The sequence below is a fragment of the Mastigoproctus giganteus genome, chromosome 1 (assembly GCF_048544385.1).
Source record: "Mastigoproctus giganteus isolate SK-2022 chromosome 1, ASM4854438v1, whole genome shotgun sequence".
NCBI classification, from domain to species: Eukaryota; Metazoa; Arthropoda; class Arachnida; order Uropygi; family Thelyphonidae; genus Mastigoproctus; species Mastigoproctus giganteus.
This window is the reverse complement of record NC_143575.1, coordinates 106,028,349-106,051,984: the sequence shown is the minus strand read 5'-3', so window position 1 is coordinate 106,051,984 and position 23,636 is coordinate 106,028,349. Positions and strand designations below refer to the sequence as shown.

Sequence of the window (23,636 nt, the reverse complement as noted above, 5' to 3'; positions counted from 1 at the left end):
TTATGCCATCTTAACTTTAATGCACCGGCGGCGGCAGCTACGAGACAGAAGATTATCCTCTACATCAGTAGATCGTGATTTGAGATTTCCAACAACTTCTCCTTTAAAAAGAATTGTGGTACTTATAAACCAGCATGACTTGCATCTTTCTTTGGACGGGAAACTTTTTCACAGAGCTGTCCTTGTTTATATGTGATTTCTCTTGCGATTTTTTTCATGGAATCTAATTAAATCAAAGCTATGAACATTTTGTATTCTTTTCCTCGTACTGGATTGGGTCTTGATAAAACTGTACCATCATTGTACATATTTGTATTATTTTATATTCTGTAATTTAGAATTTTGCTGATCCGAAAATCTTTTCTGACCAGTAAGATTCATTTTGTTGTCGAGAGTGATTCATCATGCTGTGAAAATTTGTTGGCTTCCTGGGAAATTAGATCGTAATTGAATTAAACTGTACAATACCGTCCACTTCAGAGACCCTGAAGAGGTGGGACCGTTGATTACACACGAAATCAATCAATCAATCACATCATATATTCACCTTTTTAATATTAAATTGTAATCTATATAAGTACATAGATCCACCTTGCCGTGGAGGAAGTTATAAAACAAGATCCAGTTAAATTGCAATCCAATTTGTAATTCAAAAAAATGTTTATTAAAAACGAATACAGAATTTAATTAAAAGTGCACTAGAAATATCCCTCTCTCTTGTTTTTTGACAGGCATGGAACTCTTTGTAGTGAGCTTGATGCAATACAATGAATGGTTCTCTTTTGACACAGCCTCGTTTGCATATTTATCACTGAATTTAAATTGCAAAAATGATTTGAATGCAAGGTAATGTTCCAAAACAAATCCCATCCTTCTTTGGAAAAATTCCACGTTACGTGCAGCATAAATAAATGCTATACTGCTCTCAAACGCCACTGGAGTCAAAATGAAACTGCATTCTGCCATTTGTCAAAATAAATATTTTGCTCTATATACAATGGCATAGTAAATCGATAACCCCGTAAAAAAAATAATCAGTACTGGTGGATATAAATGGCCTTAACATGCAACTACGACACAAACATAATCGTTAATCACAGTAGATGTAATCCGCTGTAACAGCGGATTACATCGAGTTATATACGAGCTCGTATATAACTCAGATTGCGTTGTAACTATCCAGCTTTCAAATAGCATTTTATTAACGAAGGTTCACAGTAGTTTTAATGTCATTAATGAAACGTAGCCCCGCCCTCTCTTAACTTAGTTGCCTTACTGAAAAATTCTCAGTTAAGCGATTGGTTATTTCCCATAGTATTAATGTATAATGTTTCTAGTATAAAGTAGAGATGTGTTTTCGAGCATGTTTGTACGAAACATGCTCAGAAGACTGCCCCACAGCATTACTTCTTCTTCTCCAGCAGCCTGTATTATCGGTACACAACAAGATGGTTCCAGTTTCGTTCCACTCGGTTTGCTCCACATGTGCACTCTTCCATCATTGCTGAAAAGCGCAAATCAAAAATCATCGGACCACGCGACTCGTTTTCGTCCTGCTGAGTCCATCCTTTATTACACCAGGAAAATTATTGTTTTCCTGGTGTTAACATTGCCGTACCTTCCGGGTTGGTGTCCGTGATCAGCGGCGTCCATGGGTCTCCTACTCCTGTAGGGCATTCTCCTATAGGGTTCTCTCATGGCGCGGATGCTGATGCCTTGTAATGTTCCCGCATTAAATGCAAAAGTTAACTGTTCTGTCATTTCGAGAGGATTACATTACCTTTTGATGATCTTCAGACGGCGAGTACTTTGCTCCGTCATCGATCAATTTCGGCCGCAATTGCGTCTGTTCATGGATGTCATAAGGGTGATTTCGCATTGGTTAAAGATTCGAATGAAACTAGTCTTTAACATTCGACAATTGCAGCCGACACTCAACATGCACTGACAATCATACCTTCCTTAAAGTCCATAAGATGTCTGTCCTCATTTCTAATTTACCGATTTGGGTACTAGTAGCGCTTCAAATGGAGATTTAACTCTTTTGTGTTCACATCATACACCAGTGACCTCTTTGATTTGCATTTTTTTTTTTTTTTTTTTTGTGCAGATTGTTACATATTGCCCATAGCTCTAATAAATGATCAGGCAGTGTAGACATCTGTAAATACAGTAATCGTAAATTGCAGCTATTTATTTATTTAGATATTTATTAATCTTCTTGTTTCTGTTAAACTCGAATCTGTACTAGATAACGATTGTCAGGGCAAATGCTAGCTAGTAGCGAGCGGTTGACTCTATATCGATTTTATTTTTTTCCTTTTTATATTTCTTAAAAATAGAATTTCTTTAATTTTGTATAAATTACACTTTCTACTTGTTTGTTAATATATACTCTCACAATAACGCACTGTGCACAGAGCCCAAATTAGTATAGCATTAATCCAATGCCAGAAGTTTTTCCTTCTCCCAACACTTACCCAAAGAGTTCTTGTGCAACTGAAGATTCCTCTGGAAATAATCTGCTCTTACGGAAGTATCACGAAGAGAAAGCGCGTATTTGTAGTAAGAGCATCGCATTCTCTTAGAATGCCACATATGTTCCCACTTCATCTGCTGTGAAGATTCTGCCCAGCATCCCGATACACCATCTACAGACTCTTTTGTTAGTGACGACCTTTCTCCCTAATGCTTAAAATATCTCTTCATTTAGCGTAATAAGGCTGTCTTTGTGCGCAAAAATTTTGAAATTACCTAAAATAGACTGCTTATATTGTAACTTAAGATAGTGGCTTTATTTTTATCCGTAGGACGTGGACTTTGTGCGGAACGCCGGAGTACTTGGCGCCGGAGATTATTCAGAGCAAAGGTCACAACAGAGCGGTGGACTGGTGGGCTTTAGGAATTCTGATTTACGAGATGCTGTCAGGGTGAGTAATCCCACTTTCTATTTCATTTTCCTCATTTTGGTTTATCTCAATATGTATGTGGCAAAACACGTGCACAGCGACTTCCTCCTCTTCGGTCTAAATACAGCAACTTCACGGAAACAGATAAGATGACGTGTTATTGGGACATGATCTCCCAGATATATACAAAGCATTAATACAAAGTTCATCGTAACACCTGCGGTCTCTTGTCACGATAACTGATATAGTTCGGATGTGTACTTGGAATAACACAGCGTTTTCCACAAAAGGTATTAGAGAATGCTGCGTGCAAGATAATTCAGTCGTGTTTAAACAGCAGGCATTGTATATAAGATCTCCAAATAATTCCACATTATACAGAGTGATTGTAAATTGCTAACACGTATTTTATTCCGATATCGAAACGCTATTTTCCCATATAAGTGCTTTTGTTTTCAATAACTATTCTTCCCCATACTAAGTAGTTATGTAACTTACAATCATTTCGTGTTATACAAAACACAAACTGTTTTTCAAAATGGAATCGAGCATTATGTTGCTCGTGGTGATTTGGCTTGTGATTAATCACTGTTATTTTTATAACTACACCTTTTGAATCGAACTGCTTATTATTCGAGAGGTTGATGGCGTCACCCAGTACGAGGGGTTGTATTAAAGTTCTGTTGTCTGCTATGGTAGATAATGTGGGGGGTTTCCTTCCACTTCGAAGAAAATATGCAGTTGTCATCTGCATGTAGTTTACGAAGGAAAAAAAGGAAATCTGGAATACCGGAGAAAATTGAAAACTGGATAGATTAATCCTGAGGGGAAAAAAATTGTAAACATAGGCCATAGACATGTGCAATTGAAACAATCTCCAGTATTTCTCGGTTACACCCTTATGTACGATGACAATATTATACATCTTATTTTTTGGTAAAATCCATTTTCTCCTCCTTTTCGTGCTGGAAACAAGTTTTGATAATACAGATACTTAAATTTAAAAAAAAAATGAAAGCTTATATCTCGTAATATTAAAGTGTGGAGATAAATATGATTATAGTCTAATAAAAGCAATAATTTAAAATCTGATGCGAGAGAGAGCTGTCATTATCTGTGCTACTCTACTCCAATCATGTTGGAAGACAGGCAATCAACCATCTGGATGATGTATGTGGTAAATTATTGTTTTTCTCCCTCTTCATCGGAAGAAAATACATAATTCGTCAAGGAACAAAACTAACTAATATTTGATTTCTTGTAGGTGCTTTTAACATCGAGTTTTAAATATTTAAGTATTAATCAATGATGTACGTTAATTACTTATTATTAAATACTGATCGTTTAATGTAAGAATACTAAGTTCGACAAAAATCAAATATACACCATTAATAAGTTCTCAGACTACAGAAGGATGTTTAAAGCATAAATACAAAATGAAAATTTACAAAAAGTCTAACTCAAGTCGGGGTGGATTAGATAAAAAGTTAGATTGCGTTATGGGTGGGACGAGCCTGTTGCTACAGAACAGATATTTTTCATTAAAAAATGACTTGAGGTATTTAATTAATGAGGAGGGATCAAATTTGTTGTTACGAAGTATTATAGAGAGATGGGATGTGTTTAAAAATCATTTCACCTTAATTTGTAAATGGCCCTAAAAAAACTACCTGCGTTCTAAAGTTTGGTTTGTATATTTTATATGGTGAATAACTGGATTTTTATTCTGCAGAAAACCGTATATTCTCACGCGGAAGACTTTCAACATTGACCACCACCAAGCACAGAAGGCAGATCTTTTCCACTCAGAAGCCACGTCTAATGCAAATAGAGCTAAAAAAATTTAAACCAATAATAAAAAAAAGTATGTTAGAGCTTCCATTCGGTGATAAGTAGTTGAAGCGCGCAACTTATAGGAAAAAATAGATAATGATCTCGAAATGAAACTTCTGTATCGTGAAAAATAAATTTCCATAAGGATAATGGCCTATTGGATGAATGGTTTGACAGATCGATAGCAGAAGAAATGCCATAAATTTCATTCTGTTAAGTAGGCAAAGTTTCTTCGGTGTAATACAACGATAAGAGAAAGTTTAAAACAGTAAAGTGTTTTTCATATTATTAAAAACAAATATCTCTGATCTTATCTGCTAAAGAGCCAAAATGTTGTCTGCTATCAAAACTGGGAAAAAAATCGCGAAAATTGCTTTGTAATGGTAGTTTGATCGAAAATCAACTGTTTTCAGTCAGAAAAGTCGCTTCCTATTAGTAAAAGAGATACACGGTTTGAAACTATTAGTTACTGGCTATGCTTTTTTTTCGTGAAGAATATGTTAGCAGGCTGGAATTGCAATGTGCATGTTTTATTTTTAAATAGGGTGGGACTCTCATCACTGATTTTTATGTGTATTTTTGTCGACACAACGAAAATTCCTTAAGAATATGTTAAATTTTCCTTGAAATTAAGTTCTCAGCTACTTTCTGTGTCCTCGTGTTTTATCATCACCAGCCTAAAAATGAGGCTGCCATTTTCAGCCAGCAGAGTCTAGTCACGCGCTCAACTTGCTAACTGGTATTTTATTGAGATCACCAAGGGTAACTCTCAACTGCTGCCATTGTCAGCCATATAGTGATAGATACCAACTTAACCTTTAATGTTGTCTACTTTCTGTTAGATGGCAACACTGGGGTTTCCCATTGGTGTCGGCCAGTCTGCTCTTGCCTACACAGACTCCAAATCACGTTTTTAGCCTACTTTCCATTTTGGAAGGTAGGCTTATGAGATCAGCGTGTCAGGGGCGTAATTACTGGGGTGGACGCCTCGCGTGCAATAATAGAATACTCCATAATTCACCTTTGTGGGAGGGAGGTTGATCTATCGGTGATGCAGTTGCGCGGTGTGTCCTATTAATCTTTTAGCTAATTGGTATCAGACTGTTTACGGTCTGAAACAAACTAATATTTATGGTACACGTTGGGAAGAAATGTTCTGTGGTATCCTGAGAAGTGTTTTTATTTTGGTTCGTCTTGAAACAAAATTGCTCGCCATTCAAATATAAGTTCCACTTAGTTAGAGTAGTATTTTGTGATCCAATACAAACGAAGTTTACAGTATTCGAGAGGGTATTTTTTACTCGATCTGCCATCTTGAACGAAGATTGAGAAGGCTGTGTTATTCACGTATTGAAATTGGATTGTTTTAGGTTAAGTACTAAAGAAGCTAAGCCATGAGGCGTCAGCGTATTGTCTGTACATTGCAGGTATTCTATGATCGATTTTGTCTGTTTTCTGGGAGAAAAATCCTAGCCAGAAAGCAACTAATTTGACCGTGACGTGACACTAAAAACCCTTTTCCGTCTGAATGGGCTCATTCAAACCCAGGCCGTTCCATACTGTGTGGAAGGATAGCGATTATAACTACTGTGCCCGAGTTGATCTAACATTGTGGAGTCGCCTGACATAAGACACACCACATAACCATTGTGCTAGCCAAGAGGGTGCTATATTGAAGAAAATTAGAAAGTAGATTACGTTAGTTCTAAGACTATTTATAAATATACCTTTGTGATTGGTTTTATCATTTCGTGGATGTAATAAGATCTGTTTTCATTACAACGTCAAGAAAAGCGCATTTCTTCTGCCTTATAATTATAAATATTCTAAGCCAAATAAAAATTTTACATTTGGAATATATTGGATTATATACAAGAATTTAAAATATAAATAATAAATTTTCTGTTTATATTCCCCGGGACGGCCATGTAGGGTCCGAGAAGTTTATGGCGCAAAGAGACGTCTGAACAGTACTGTATTTAGAGCACGCAGCTGTAACCATCGCCAATCAAACATTTGTACTATTGTATCCTCGCGTTTGACCATTCGACTATTCTGAAGTTTTGCATTTTCCAGTTTGGTTTGAAATTAGCGTAAATTAGTCCCTGAAAGAAGGGGGGGGGGGGAAACCCAAAAGACTCAAGCTTTCTAGTTGCGAAACGAAAATAGTAGAGAAACCTTGCATTTGAAGCAGTAAACAATGATAAAGTAAATTTTTATTTCAAGATTTGGTAGAAATATGAACGAGCATGTGTCTTTGTAAATGTCAACCTTGTCCTCGTATTAGCCTGCTAAATTTCACTTGGATTGCAAAAATGCCGCTGAAGTAAAAATCACGTCAGATTTACAACAAATTCTATATTTTTTAATGATTTATAGCTTTGTCACCTGAACGTTTTAGCATGCAAGCATTGTGGTATCATACATTAATAAAATCATGATTAAAATGAATTATTTCAAGTAAAAAAATCGAAAGTTATTAAGAAAGATAATAAATATACAGTTATTATTATTACTGTTCTTTATTTATATCGTTTTAAGCATTTTAATATGTAGCATATATAACTCACGAATTTCAGTTTTTTTCATAAGTTTTTATAATAAATGATTATTGCTATTGTCTCAGTCCCTCGTGACTGCGATCACTGTAGTCTTACCCATATCATTATTCTTAAACGTTCATTTGTTTTTCTCTCTTCTGATATTTTAAATGCGTGTGTCACCGAATGTAGCTGTTAGTTTATTTTCGTTCGATATGCAGAAAATTGTGCCTATGGCTCAGCAAAGAAAACGACTTCGCTATTCCAAATGTTGCGTGAATTGTATTTCCCTTGTGAAGTTGAAGATGGGTAGGAAACCGGAACTCATACATTTGAAGAGTCTTGTGCAGTGTAAGTGACGCCTTAAAAAATTGAAGCCTCACCCAATATTTTAGAATGAGATCTTCCTGCTCATTAACATATTATTCTAACGGCACTCTTATCTGTATTGTGTAAGAGTTTATGTTCATAGGCCATGGGCGCCTCCGTAGCCAGGTGGGAAGGAGCAGCAGTGCGTAGCACACGCTTCTTGATTAGACCGGGGTTCGAGCCCGTCACCACCAAATACGGAGGATGCGGAAAGGTCATTCAGGGAATGACCACCGCATATCCCGGAGCAATATGGCCTTAGTTGCTAATGCTCCTAAAAACCAAATAACAACATCATAGGCCATGTTGTTGGTCGCTGAAAAAAAGCTGGCTCCATCCTCCTGAAATTGGCTAACTGCAACCTCCTTTGAAGTGGACTTTGGAAGTTCCAGTTGTCAATAGGAATCAAATTCAGACCTCTCCAAAATAGCGATGAATCGTGCCGACTAAGCTGTCATCAAAGGCAACAGTTATATAAAATTAAACTCTATTCTCCCCTTATCCTTCCCCATTATCCCCCCTCCATCCGTGCCTGCAGTGGTGGATCTAGCCGCATATAGTTTCGCCACTGATTGGTTCGAATACTTTCAATGTTCTTATTAGGAATTTCTTATGAACAGCGCCAAAAGTATAGATTTTTATTCCTATCAGTAATTTTTTCTACGGAAATAAAAATAAAAGAAAACAATTTAACGGTCCCATAAAATAACGATAATAATAAAAATTACAAATTAAAATATTAAAATCAATTCAAACGATTGTTTTATTGGAAACATCCCGAAATATTTTTTATCCATGCGTCGCACTGGTAATATAGACTAACTTTTTTACTTTCAGCACTGCTAGTAAAAATAAGGGGACTCAAAGCTACATGCAGCTAATTAATGAATCATTTTAACCTTATAAAGCCGTAGTTATGATAAAACGTACCATAACTAAGGCAATATCAGAATTAGTGTTGTCCGTATGCTTATTTATTGCTAGTCACTAAAATTCTTAACAATTCGTGTACAAAAAATTCGTGCATACTTAGGAAAGACGTTCATTGCATGAAAGTGTTCACCATGCCACACGGAAATTAGCATAATTTATTTTGTAAAGAACAGATTAAATTAGCACAATTAAATATTTTCACTACTATCCTCTTTATTTTATTTTACCATTAAACATAATGTCCATAAAGTTTTTAATTTGAGACATACGATAAAAATGTTCAGTGGGTGTATAACTAGAGATTTTTCCTATGTTCAATTCTTTGTTTTATTTTGTTTCAATTTTTTGGTTTGTTTATTTCTAGGAAATAAAGTGCATGAGGAATTTTTTATTTTTTTTTCAGCTACCCACCATTCTTTGACGATAATCCCTTCGCAATCTATGAAAAGATCCTCGCAGGAAAAATAGACTGGCCACGGCACATAGATCCAGTAGCAAAGTAAGTACTGCTGTGTATTTTCAATGCTTGAAACTAAATACTGCAAGGAAGAGGAGAGCAGTTCGCTCTTCGAACAGCGCGAATAAAGAACAAATTAAATAATTATTCTAGAGCTATGTGCTTTTCAACTTGAGCTATTTCATAATGGTCGACAAGCAACTGCTTGAATCTGCAGTACCCTTGTCACTGGATTGATTGTGGAAGAAAGAAGTATGGCTGCGGAGATCTCCGAATCTCACATCCCTTATTTTCTTCCTTCCGATGAGTGGAAGTATTTTTCGTGGAATCGTGGGTACTACTAACGTACGGGGAAAGACTGAACATATGTTGTAAGAAGGCCATTTTGAACTGTAACTAACATAAATGTCACATTTTGGAGAAATACTTATAGCTGACCTATTTCGCCAAGATGTCACATTTATGCCATTGATGTCGCAACTGTCTGTTATTTGTTAATTATGCTTGTACCCAACTTTTCAATGCGTAGTAACACGCCTCTTTAAGTTCACTTGTAAAAATGCGATTCACAGGAATTTTGCTTTGCACTTGCGGCACGTGAAAACAGGTCGATGTTTTGAAATACTTTAGAAAGACTTGAGAAGAACATTTTTCAGTAAAATTCGTTGGAAGTTCACAGTCAATTTTCAAGAAGTAAATTGTGTTTAAGTGAATAAAATTATATTTAATGTAAAAAACCACGAGCTTGCAACCAAATCAGATACTCTGAAAAATAGTGTACCTGCACCTTGCAGGTACACTATTTTTTAAGTGAGGAACCTTTCCTCACTTTCTGCTGCATCAACTTTTTCACATCATAGAAATTCACTTTCTGTTGCATCAACTTTTTTGAAAAAGTTGATGCAGATAAAATTCCGAAAAAAGTTGACAAGATTCCAGTAAGGCAGAATCATGTCTTCAGCTTCTCCTAAAAAATTCATCAAGTTCTTTAACTTCTAATCCCCATAGAAAATGAAAGAAATTTCCTTTGTAAACGACGAACATTGATTGCTTTCTCAAATTTTACATTTCTGCCATTTTTTAAAAAATATCTTTAGTTTCTCTTCATACTTATAATATTTGGCTAGTTTCAGAAATTTTTTTCTTAAAAGAAATGTTTTATTTTAGGTAAACCGCTGCTGCTGCTGCACATTGTTAAACTGCCATACAGAGATTGTAGCATCAGAAAATAGAATCATTGTGCAACCTCCTAACCTCCTTCATTGCATAACTATTTTCTGTGGACGGCAAGTCTCTTAGTTAAAGAAGAACAGTCAAAGTGATTTGATTATCTGTTTCAAAAGTGAACATTATCACGCTGCATTTTTTAAAAAAATTATTCCCTCAGTAATAGACAAATCTTTCCATTCAATAGGCTAGTGAGGCCAATGTCACAGTCAGAGCCAAAGAGCTAGTGATGTCATTGATGACAATGCCTCGCTAGCCCTATCAGATTCTGACATAGTCAGAATTCAGTATATAATAAAAAAACGTACGCTTCTTTGGAACAAGGATAAACCAGGTTGTGGATTGCAGAAAACTAACTGAACAATATATTCAGCTTTCTATCGAGTTAAAGAATTCAGGGTCATTTCAACAACTCTGTTCACGAGAAGGATCGTCCTGCTCCCAGCTTCGCTTGCGGCAGTGGGGTCTGACATGGTAAGAATTCGAATAGAGACATTACAGAAAGTTAATCTCAAGTTAATGCAGCTGGCTAGTAATTGTTCGTCTCTAGATATGCACTACGTACTTAACGTACGTAGTGCATTACATTTTTGCTTTTTTCTGGAACAACCTTCCTCTGTATTTCCTGAAAATTTTTTGTTTTTTTTATGTAAACCCCAAACACGAGAGGTGTTAGAACCTATAGTACTTAGTACCGTGCTTGTATTGGAAGTTAAGAAGACGAAAGAAGATATTTGTTGACATTGGACTTGAACTTCTGTAGACTGTAATTTTCAGGAAATACGTAAGAAGGAAGGTTGTTCCAGAAAACGGCAGTTGAATGAATAAACGAGGAAGATGAAAAGTTGGTTCTGTGAGTTTGAAGTTGGGCAGTAAATCGATGTTGGCTGGTGGCGGCACGTGTTTGGACTGTTTTGAAAGAGAGAGCAGGAATTATAGAAGCCAATTCAGAAGAACAATGCCCATGGATGTATCTGTAGAAGAGGCATGCAGCAGAAACAGTACGTCTATGAGACAGCGAGTGGAGAGACTCTGTTAGAGATGAATCATTAATTAACCTAACTGCCCTCTTCTGAATGGAATCAAGAAGCCTGAGAGAGGTTTTGGGGGCACCACCCCAGATGTGGGAACAATATTCCATGGCAGGGCGGATTTGCGATTTATACAGAGTGAGCAGCTGTTTGGAAGAAAAGTAACGCCGAGAAGGAAAGATAAAACCAAGTTTTTAGATACAGAGGAAGCAATATTTGTAATGTGCTTGTGCCAAGAGAGATTAGAAGTCAGGGTAATCCCCAAAAGAGATATATCATTTTGCCTAGAAATCGGAGTGTCACTAAAGATAAGCATAGGAGTAGAAGAATCCTTTTTGCGAGATATAAGACAAGACTGAGTTTTAGAAGGATTGAAATCAACTAAGTTGTCTTTGCCCTCACTGGAGAATTACCTGAAGATCGGCATTTAAGGAATTGGTAGCAGAGTTTCGAGAAGTTGAAGCTGATTGAGCAGGGCAAGGTTTCTCAAAATGGAAAGTTGAATGCAATGTACTATCATCGGCAAAACTATGGATAGGATTTCCAGTCAATGAAAGAAGGTCATTAATATACAAGGGGGAAAGAACTGAACCTTGGGGGACACCGGCATTAGTGGAGAAGTTAGAAGACAGTGAGCGATCGGAGAGAAAACTGGATAACCAATTACTAAAAACAGTTGGCAAACCATAAGATGGAAGCTTGTTTAGAAGACCTTTATGCCAAACACGATCGAAAGCCTTTGAGACCTACAACCTTCTTGGCAACTCAACCCATTCATCATATTTATTGCCTCATTTCCTTGATTTCAAAAAAAGTTCATATCTGCCTGGAAATTTTTTCTCATCATAGGGAACCCCTCCTGCATATTTTAAGGCTTCCCATATATCTTATGTAAATACGTTCCAAAGCTTGAATACAATGAAGAAATTTTATTCCTTAAAACATCTTCAAAAATATGCGTAATGTATTATTTTATTTCAAGCAACGTATGAAGGATAATTTGTCTAAGAGAATACACTAATTATTTTCGTGTTCCCTCTAGGAGCGTTATCGTAACATTTACCTCTGAAAGGTGCCTCGTATATAAAGATAAATATTACACTAGGAGGTAACTATCATACCAGTCAAAAAAAAATCCATCATTATTTAGTAAAACAAGTTACTTAACGTACGTAGTGCATTACATTTCAGGCATGTTCGATTTTTTTCTAAAATTAAATTGAATTTTAAATTTTTCTGTGATTAATAGAAGTGAAGAGTACATTTATTTCCTTATCGATTAATTACTGATTATAACTTTGTAGAATACTTAAAAGTTCTGTACTTTTACATTTTATAAACTTAGCTGTTCACTTTGACAGAAAAAAAGTACATGACGTTTTAGAGCATCATCTTTTAGGAGCACAAAAAATAATATTGTACACGTTGAACTTACTAACAAGTAAGAGATTTGAGGACCTGATTAACAAGTACACGGAAACGTTGAGAAAAAGTCGTGATTTAGGGTTATTACAATGTTTCAGACGGTTATATTTGAGGATTAGTGTGGGGTCAGACCTCAAGGATGGCGGAGGGTTGTGCCACCGACAGAAATCCCAGATATTCCTGGAATTTATTACTCCTGTGAACATTTTTACCGTGGTCAGTAAACGTCTAAAGCCAATTAGCTTTGGGAGCCTGGGTACATTTAGCTGCTCAGTCATGTCGCTGGTTCTCAATTGAGAGAGTCGGCAATGCTTATGTGGCCCATTTCTTGGTTCATGCGAACACTGTTTTTGAAGTGAGGGCGAAGCAGATGCCCAAATTTCAGTATCGTATAAAATAACCGGGTAAACAATGATTTGTAGATATCTGGTAGGGGTTGCGGCATGGAGTAAGTGTTGTTACTCTCTCCAACGTAAGATTGTTTCCAGAAGTATTCCGTGTGCGCATAGAAATGAGGGAATATTAAGCTCAATGTCTAAGTTTGCAGATGATACAAAGATTGGCAGGGTAGTTAATCACAGTAATGAAAGTATGCTGCTGCAACAAGATCTGCAGATGGGCTGAGAAATGGAAACTTAAGTTTAACGTTGATAAATGCAGAGTACTGCATATGGATAGCATTAGCTCCCGAGTAACGTATCGACTATGTAGTGCTACACTCAGAGTAGTGGAAAATTAAAACTATCTGTCGGTTATTATGCAGTCAGATATGAAATTCTCTGAGCAGTGCAGACAGGCTGCCAGGACAGCTCATGGGGTTTTGTCAATGATATACAGGAATTTTGCTAGCAGTGATAAGGAGGTGATGATACCATTTTATAAGGCAATGGTCAGGCCACACGTTGAGTACTGCATACAGGTCTGGAGGCCTCATTTTAGGAAGGATGTGGAGTTGCTGGAACGGGTACAGAGAATAACAACAAATTAGGTGGGTGAGGGGAACAAAGGGGTGCTCTTACCAAGAAAGGCTTAAGTCCTGCAAATTGCACTCTCTGGAGACTAGACACTTGCAAGGCGAATTGACTGAGGTGTGTGTGTGTCCATCAAGTTGCCATCCGTTGTTGTTGAAGTGGATAGTTTGAATAAATTCAATGAAGAACTAGACAAACTATTGGAGGATGGTTAGATGAAATGGGATTTTTTTAAAGGTAAGCTTGCTTTCTTGCATCATTTTCCACTAGTAACACTAATATCAATTTAAACTGTATATATTTATTACTTTTTTCCGGTATACTTTTTTTTTTCTCTTTCTTACTTGCAAGCGACCCATGGTCACAGTCGCGTAACTGATATACGCGAAGCGTGCAAGAACTGTCTGAAGTTAATAAATGCAGCATTAAAATTACATTTTGATCTATGAATTTCCTTTCTCCATACAATTTGTATGGAAAATAGAAATAGTAATTTCCGCACTTTTTATTGGTCTAATTTTAATGAGATTTATAATCGCTAGACAGATATTTTAAAATTTATATTTTAAAAAATGTTGTTATTATTACAAAGTAATTTCTTGTTTTTAATGAGAATAAAAACATTCTGGCAAATTTATTTTCAGAGACCTCATAAAGAAGTTGTTAGTTGCAGACAGAACAAAAAGGCTGGGGACCATGAAGGTAAATTCCCATTTTATGTTGTTTTATTGGCATAAAAGCAGTTTTCTGACTACACAGACCAGTTATTTAATATTTATTTTGCATTTTATTATATTATTTTAGGGTTGCCCGTAATTAAATACATTAACCCATATTTGCGTCTGTAAATTTCGTATGTTCTATGGTTGATTTGCCTGTTTTGCTGGACGAAAAAACCCCAGTTACTGGGGAGAAAAACCTTGCTATCTACGCCTGAGACCAACTAACTCAGCCACGGAGTGAAAAAAGCCCATTAAAGTTCCTCGCGTCATCGACGGGATTCGAACCCAGGCCTTTTCCACCCGGTGTGGGGAGGACGGTGACGATACCACTGTGCTACACGCGCAGATCTCTGGCGAATGGACATGCCTGCTATGTGATAACACTATTACACCTCATGCAAAGATATGTAGGTCCCTTTCTCGCTCCGTTCTGTTTCACATACCCGCCGCCACCACCACGGGAAGGTAGACCAGGGGCTACCTTCCCGTGGTGGTGCGTTTCCGACCTGCTGATTCGAGGTAGCCAAACAGCCAGTTCATTTTTAGCCGTTTCTACGGAATCCCGTATCTTAGAAGTGAAACGAGGCGGAGATGAACTAACGTTCCAGGTGCCGCCCTACACAAATATAGGGCGACACCCCCAGTTAGGCTGCAGGGGGGGACAACCAATCGGAAAATTCCCCTGCCTTTCTGACTGCATGCCCAGAGGTATGACATGGCATGGGATCTGCGGACGCTGGCTTCAGCTGGCCTGGCCAGTGTGGGATTCAAAACAGAAGTACTGCACATTTGTAGTGTGATCTCCTCCACATAGGACATCATGGCTCTGTGACTTAACTCCCCTTTAATACCTATTTCCCTCCTCCACTCCCATCCCAATCTCTTCGCCTGGTGTACCTTACCACTACAAAACTTTCTCTGCTCTTAATCCCCCCCCTCTGGAGGATGGTCTCTTTCCACGGGGGGGGACTGTTAAAAGGATGTTACATCTTTCTAGCTGTCACGGCCATCATGTGAGAGTTGTAATCAACAATTACTTCTCAAGGATAAGCGGCCCCAATACATGGTGGAGGACTGGGTGTTTACAATGTGTTTTTGAAGAAGGTGTAAAATTTTGGGAGCGTGTTCTCAGTGTGGAATAAAAAGTTCCTACGGACACGATTCCCTGCCGAGTTATAGCTTATTTTCTCTTTTTTTTCCCCCTCATGGAGTGAAGGCATGTACCCTGCCAATAAGTAAGATGGAGTATAATTTGATTTATTTACATGCATACAAATTTTGGAAAGAGCCCATCTGCTCCTACTGGGTGAGGCACCTGTTTTTAAAGTGGTGCTTCAGTTGTGTTCATAAGTTGTCTTGACATTACCTGTAAACGAATAAGTATTCCTGTTGTTATTTTCATTCCACGTGTTATGTTTTACTTTGACATGAATAATCAGTATTCTAACCCTGAATTGGCAGATATATATTTCGTTTATGGGCCAACGAACGGGAATATCAGTGACGCTCAGCGTTCGTACTTGAAGACTTTTTCCAAATGACGATGTCCAGCCAGGACTACTTTTGTAGCCATTCATCGGCATTTTCGAGAAACAGAACCCATTTCGCCTATTACCATTGCCTGAGAAAAACCAGAACTGTCTGAATACCTTCTTTAGAGAAACAGGTAAATTACACCATCAAGGAAGGTACTGGGACTAGCGCGAGAAATGTAGCAGCAATATTAATGTTTGTTTGTTATTTGGTTTTTAGGAGCATTAGCAACTAAGGCCATGTTGCTCCGGGATATGCGGTGGTCATTCCCTGACCTTTCCGCATCCTCCGTATTTGGTGGTGACGGGCTCGAACCCCGGTCTAATCAAGAAGCGTGTGCTGCGCACTGCTGCTCCTTCCCACCTGGCTACCGAGGCGCCTAGCAGCAATATTAAGTATTGCACGTTCAGCTGTATGGAAAATTCTTAGTGAACAGTAATTCCACCTATATTTCGTACATTTCTCTGGTTAGATAAAAAGGCAAGTTCTCATCGATCACTTATTATGTAAATAATTGCTTTAATAAAAACAATTTAAGCGTTCTTAGCTTTACTCTGTGAGGGCGGAACAAAGAAAAGGAGTTAAAACTCTTAAGGGAAGCGTTTCTGGACTCGCGTCCATAATTTTTTGTTCCTATAATCAATAGAACACGCTGTTAAAGTTTGACGACACCTTCTCTATAATAATTCGTTAGTACGTGGTCGGCAACCTATGACCAGCTATCAGGCGTTGGGTGATACCTCTAATCAAAATCTACAAAAAATAGATAAATAAAATGACTAAAGTTTAAATTAAGCTTCTAAGAAACAGTTTAGCGGAAATTATTTTCAATTGCTTTCTCGCTATATGTATAAATAACACATTACAATGAAATTCATGCAAGGAAAGCATATTATTATTTAACTTTCCTTAAGCAGACAGGATTGCTAGGGGGTAGCTCATGTTTAAGAAGGGAAACAGACGTATGATCATGGGTAGGGGATACTTGTACCGATAAATAAATAACTCCAAATGTACGAACCTCTCGCTTGATGGCGCTGTAATTTGAATATTAGTTGTTCCTTTTTACTTAAAATTTTGAATTGGTCGATTGGAGCAAAGACTCGTTTTTTTTTTTTTTTTTATGTTAAAGCTGAAAAATATCTCCCGCGTAATTCAGAGAAAGTTTTTTACCGTATGTTTCTGGCGTATATTAAGATTCTGGCCTACAAAGCTCACCATAAAAGCAAAGCCTCTTCCCCTTTGCACCCTTATCTCAATGCCAGATTTCTAATCTGGTAAATGACGCGAGGAACTGTTATGGGCTTCTTTCACTCCGTGGCCGAGTTAGTTGGTCCCAGGAGAGGACAGAAAAGTTTTTTTTTTTTTTTTTTATTTCTTTCCTGGAATCTCGGTTTTTTTCGTCCAGAAAAGAGACAAACCGACCCGAGAACACACACAGTTCGTGCACATAACACATGGGTGGATGAGGTTAATGTGTCAGTGTTTTACCCTTACATCATTGAATTAATCTTTTACAAAATCGTAGAAACCATATAATGGTCTGCGATAAAGAGAACAAAAGCTTGCCGACCACTGAATTAAGTCAATTTCGAACTTAAAGCTTACTTTATCTTTATTTTTCTCCTCTTTCAGAACGGAGCAGATGACGTCAAACGACACAGGTGGTTTAAAGGAACGAACTGGGAAGATGTTTATTACAAAAGAGTGAAGGTGAGCTGCACTTTATATTGCTCTATTCATTAGGGACGATTTTGACATTTTTGATAAACTAAACATGGTTCGGTTTACTAGAGCTGCTTTAACAATTAAAATTAACAATTATCAATTTAAAATTTCTGAGATTTAAGATTAAGCCTACACTTTCTGAAATACAAGAATCTTGAAAGTACAGCTTGAGCAGTGGCGGTCATAGGTAGGAGCTAAAGGGACTATAGCTCCTCCATCTATGATACAAAAAAAATTGTAGTTTTTTTTATTGGCACAATGATTAAAGCAATGATTCCATGGAACACAGCTTTCGCTTCCCCTTTAGAAAATCCCGGCACCACTACTGGACTTAATTCATCTAATATTGCAACTGGTTTAAAAATTACGTGAAAGAAATCATTCCTTTTTTGTTTTTCGCATCGTATTTACTCTAGTTGTAGTGTACTCTTTCGATATCACTATACGGTTCCATAAGTTCGAACTGCTGTGTCGCTGGATGATATTACAAGTCCTTAACTAACTCGAAAGATTTTAAAAGGTGCGAAGCATCTTTTCGTCTGCCTTTGCACTCACCCTGCCTGTAATCTTTTGTTATTAATATTCTTTATCCGTTTCATTTAAGTTTCTTAGCATATATCTTTGATGGTATTAACCTCAGTTACAGTTGTGTGTGTGCACTGAAACAGTGAATAAGAAATTCTTGCTCAGTTCCCTTGAAAGTGATATATGAATTCTTAGCAGTATGTTAATATTCCTGTTATTGGTTAGAACAGCATACTTCTGTAGAGTTTCTGTAGCCTTGTCAGTGAAACCAGCTTGTAGAAATCATCTGAATGCGGTGGTTTTCAAGTTTTCTTGTTGGATGTTTAACTCGAACAAGGTGAACGTTGTTAGACAAGATTTCATGATTATCTAACAACGTTGCTGAGCTAACAACGGCTGCCCTTTGGAAGACTAATGCTTTGTAGTATTGGAAAACTTGCGGTAAGTCATTTTATTCAACCAAAAGAAATCTGTTGTAGCGTTACATGCTATCAATCTGATCACTTAAGGAGCTTTCATTGCATTCATTGATTACAAGTGTGATTGGCAGCTACTATTTTCTTATGGTCACATGATGAATAAACATCAGTGGTTGGCCTCCGTAGCCGAGTGGTCAGGAGCGGGAGTGCAATAGCACACGCTCTTTGAATAGACCGGGGTTCAAGCCCCTGATTGCAGAATACTACGGTCGATCTGCCAACCCGCACTGGACCAGCGTGGCAGATTATGGCCCGTTTCCCTCAGCATGAATTGTTGAGGAGGCTTCCATCCTGCAGTGGGTTGATAATGGCTGCACTTTACTTTTACTTGGTTAATCCCCTCCCAACAAGACTGCCGTTTCGAATAGTATTGCTATTACTCTATCAGTGCAGTACTTAACAAATTAGTGAGGACTGATTTACAAAACATATGAGCCAAAAAGTGCGTGAAATAATGAATTAGTAATTGTTAAGATATTACAGACCACCTTTCGATTTACCAAATTTAGATTTACCAAATTTACTTAGACCACCATTGGCTTTTTGTTCCTTTTGATCTTATTAAAATGATAGAAATAACTTATTTCTTAACTTGAAGGATTATCAGCAGGACTTCCCACAAATATTGACCAAGTAAAGATTTTTTTTTTTATATAAAAAGTAGTATTTGAAAAAAAAAAAACATTCATAACTTTATTATTTCCTGGTCTGGTATGAGCTACCTGTTAAGTGCTTTCTAACCACAGTTTAAGAAACACTAAATTAAGGTTAATCTCAATTATGATAAATTAAAATTGTCTTTATTTTGCGACTTAGTTCACTCTTAATTGGCCTGAAATAGTAACAGCTTAGTTTCGACTTTTTTTTTTTTTTTTTTTTTATGAAATGGATGGGAAAGACAAACTGATATACCCATATTAGAGAAAGCCTAGCTCTCTACGCCTGAGACCGAAAAACTCGGCCACGGTGTGAAAAATCACTTAAAAGTTCCTTGTGTCATGAAAGGGATTCGAATCTAGGTCTTTTCCAAATGGTTTTAGGGAACCTCAATAAGCAAGTAGACTTTAACTGAGAGATCTGAGTGGTTTCTTTTTCATCTTGAATAATATATATATTTAGCTTGTTTTTATTATTAAGAAGCCAATAGATGCAGAGAGTTGATTTGTTTTTTTATGTCTTAATGGTCCTGACTGTAGTAGTGTGGGAACTTGTTAGTCTCTGCAATCATGATGAGTGTCATCAGCTGAGACTAAATTCGTGAGATCGTTAACAAATAGAATAAAACTGCACATATTTAAACTTAACCACAGTTAACAGTTGTTGACAAGTATTAGTCCAAGTTCTCTCCACTACTTCAGAATTAAATAGTTGTCTTTGGGGAAGTTTATAGATGTTTTCCTGTCGAATAGAAAACATCTATAAATTACATTATTTCTCTACATGCACTTTTTTAACGAGTTACTACTAATTTTTAAATATTTATTGAATATGAATACTCGATACGAGGGTGAATAAAATGAAAACAAGAGATTTATTTGCTTGCTTACCAATCAGAGATAAATAATTTCTAAAAATAACCTTCAGTGCCTTCCATTAAAAATGTTTATATATTAACCAAGACATATATATTTATTTTTATAGCAGTCAAAAGATTTACAGCCTTAAATCTTTTGACTACTGCTTGTACCATTGTAGGTTATCCTTATTATTCAGATGCCCAAAGACATGAAAGTCACAGAGCCGAAAGTCCCGATTGTAAGAATGATGGAACACTTCCCAACGGGATTGTCGATGCTTGCTACAAGTGTCTTGCGGTTGAGCGCTCTCCTTTAATAAAGTGATACCTTTGCCCAAGCGTCTACGTCTCTTGTATTCTTTCTGATAGCACATCGTATTTGCTTTGGAGGATGTTTGATATCAAACTGACTTTACGGTTTCACTGACACGTGAAATAGCGCAGCAATGGATTCTGAAAGTTGAAGGTATGATTGCACAGGTATGATATTCCAAGATGTTACGCACTAATAAAACTTAAATGCAGACTCGGCTGCATTCGCAGCTGTCATCGGTGAAACATTTGGCTGTCTTTCAAATTAGATCTGCGCGAAGTGGATAAGATATTCACGTTACGCAGACATTACTTTACTGTAATTGCAGCTGGTTGAGTGACAGTGGTTCCAGCCCTGGTGACTCGTAAATACGATGCTATTCTTTTTTTTTTTTTTTTTTTTCTTTTGTGAACTCCACTAACGTTGCGTGGTTGTCCCAGAGTATAAACAGAAAATTTATGAATATGCATATTCATGGTAGAACATATATGGGAAAGAATTGATTTACTAGAGGCTCTCGTCACTATGAACACTATTGTGCCTCTGCTGTTGTACATCGGGATGCATGCAAACAAGGAAATGCCACCGTTCAAATTTTAGTTCTGAATCAGTTGCACTCATTCTTTTAATTCACCTGGGGATGCGTGTAGCTAATCATTAACTACTAGGAATCTTGTGTTCATTAGACTCTCCCTCATAGAGTAAAAAGAAGGTATAATGTTACTTTTACCTCCATTATGAGAATGATGGATGGCATAGATTTCAGTGAATAATATTTTATGTCAGTTGTTCTAACCATTCATAATATTTCTTTCTCTTTCTGAAATGTTTCCCTATACATAGCCGCCAATAGTCCCAAAGGTCAGCTATGATGGCGATACCCGGAACTTTGAAGAGTATCCAGAAAAAGATGTAGATAAGCCCTCGCCGCCACCTGCTGATCCAGAATTCGAAGTATTTGACGACTTTTAGGAACTTGACGAACTGCTCCTAATGGGAATAAAATATTGCCTAATGAAATTACCAAAACAGGGTACTGCTCCCAGATATTTTATGATGTATACATCACAGTTTATAGATTATACAAGAAAAATTTATTATTAAGCTGTAATATTAGAAACACTGCCACAAAAGATATAGAAGATGTCATCGCCAAAAGGATGTGGTACTTGCCTAAGGGCACGTCAGACTATACAACGATGCGATTTAGTTTGTGAATATTTCCTTGGTAATAACTTATTTTTTTTATTTCCTATATGAAGACAGTCCTCCACTTTTGAAATCCCTATTCTTTAGCCTTCTACTCAATGTCTCATCCTTGTGATACAAAGGACTTTGATCAATATCAAGAAAAGAAAGACAAGACAGTTAAGAGTGAGGAAGGAACCTCAGATTTTTTTGAATCAATGGATGTTTTATTCAGAGCAAACTTTTATCGTGTTTATTATTTAAAAAACAAACTTATGCTTCCTATCAAATATGATGTAATTTCTCAATTATACAAGTATAAAAGGAAAAAGTAACACAACTGGTGAAATGAATGCTATCTGGATGAAAACAGTTTGTTTAAATAAAACATTTGATATGTTTAATAAATTGATACAGTGATCGGTATAACGTAAATCCTATATATGATTTACCCATTATATAAAATTAATCAAAAAGTCATATGAAAATAATTTAAATAAAATTATTTTTAAGTTCCTATATGCTCTACTTGTTTTCAGCGAGGTAGATCAATATGACATCTTACAAGAGACGTAATTGATTTATAGCCGATAGACGGATCTCAGAACGTATTTAATTAAAGATTGAGCGAACGTCAGAGATATATGTTTTTAATGTTTTGAAGTCGTTTGTTGCATATTTTATGGACATGTTCAACTTCCTTCCTCTTCATCTTAGTTTTGAAATAAGATTTCTCACCGAGAACTGTTTTCTTCTTTTCATGTAATTTACCTTTGAATGTATAATGTAGTGAAATAATTTGTAGGTATTAGTTAATGTCGTTCTGCATCATTTTATTTCCTGTGATTTGTCGGACATCATTTTTGTTTTTGTGAAACCATTTTTCATGACCAGAACTTAACTTTAAAGTAGGGAAAAAAACTAAAAGTACATTACCAGAGAGGAGATTTTAGTTTATTATTCTGTGTTATTTTATGAAGTAATTTGTTGTTAAAATGGATATGCTCTGTTGAGCAATTTATAAGGTTGCTTAAGAAACAACAATCACGAGTGTCTTCCAGAATTGGTGCTAAGTTTTTATTGTACTTTTGTGTCAATACATTTTATGAATAATAACGTCCATGTAGTAGAATGTTATACGAACTAGCGGAAATGAAAACCGCTGCTACCGTGTACATAGAAATTGTATTTACATGGTTCCTTGTATATGTACATAATGTAGAATTTGTATAGCGGCAACAGAGATAGTTCAAATGCTGTAATCTTTTTAACTTGTTTGCATAATAATATAAGAATAAAATATGATTGTTAATCTATTTGAAGTTCAAAAATTTAGCCACACAGACTAACTACATTTAAACCTATCAAATACAATCGGGGAATCCGAGTAGTGAATACAGAAAGAAGCAATTTTATGAAATTACAATAATTTTCTGTTTATAATCCGGCAAGCTGCAATAGGATCTAAGGAATTATTAGCTTTTTACTCCAAAAAAATTAAAAGTATTTGATTTTAAATACAGTACTTAAGCCTAATAAATATGCGAATCGCCCTGAATGCCATCAAGAAACAGCAACATGGGATTTCAATTTGCCAGTAGTCTAATATATGAGATGCATTGACAATTTTATAATCCTATAAATTGAATACTAAGGATCTTCTTCAAAGAAATAATCTCTCAGTACCATATGTCTTGGTTTGGAGCAGGATGCATAGTCAAATTCATTTTCCAATGCGATGTAGATTGACGCTGATTTGGTTAGTGAGAAGGGGATCCAAAATACTGTAAATACGGAGGCAGTCATCTACTAATAATAACAATATTTATTTCTTTATTAAGAAGGAAGTGTTCTTGATAATCGGAAAATAGCTGGTGGTAACTGAGCTGTTATCACAGAACTTCTGCGCCTGAATTCGGTTTGTGTATGCTGATTCA

The 23,636-nt window shown here is 36.5% G+C and overlaps 1 protein-coding gene across 2 annotated transcripts in view; it reads left to right on the top strand.

Moving 5' to 3' along the window:
• The window catches only part of Pka-C3 (Protein kinase, cAMP-dependent, catalytic subunit 3), an 87,596-nt gene extending 64,628 nt beyond the window's left edge, over window positions 1-22,968 (top strand). For both annotated transcript variants that reach the window (XM_090374045.1, XM_090374055.1), the window contains exons 4-8: window positions 2,811-2,930; window positions 8,988-9,083; window positions 14,340-14,397; window positions 17,586-17,663; window positions 21,355-22,968. In XM_090374045.1, the coding sequence (XP_090230171.1) occupies window positions 2,811-2,930; window positions 8,988-9,083; window positions 14,340-14,397; window positions 17,586-17,663; window positions 21,355-21,483 (481 nt within the window). In that variant the 3' untranslated portion in view covers window positions 21,484-22,968. The remainder of the gene's footprint in view (window positions 1-2,810; window positions 2,931-8,987; window positions 9,084-14,339; window positions 14,398-17,585; window positions 17,664-21,354) is intronic.
• Window positions 22,969-23,636: the final 668 nt, after the last annotated feature.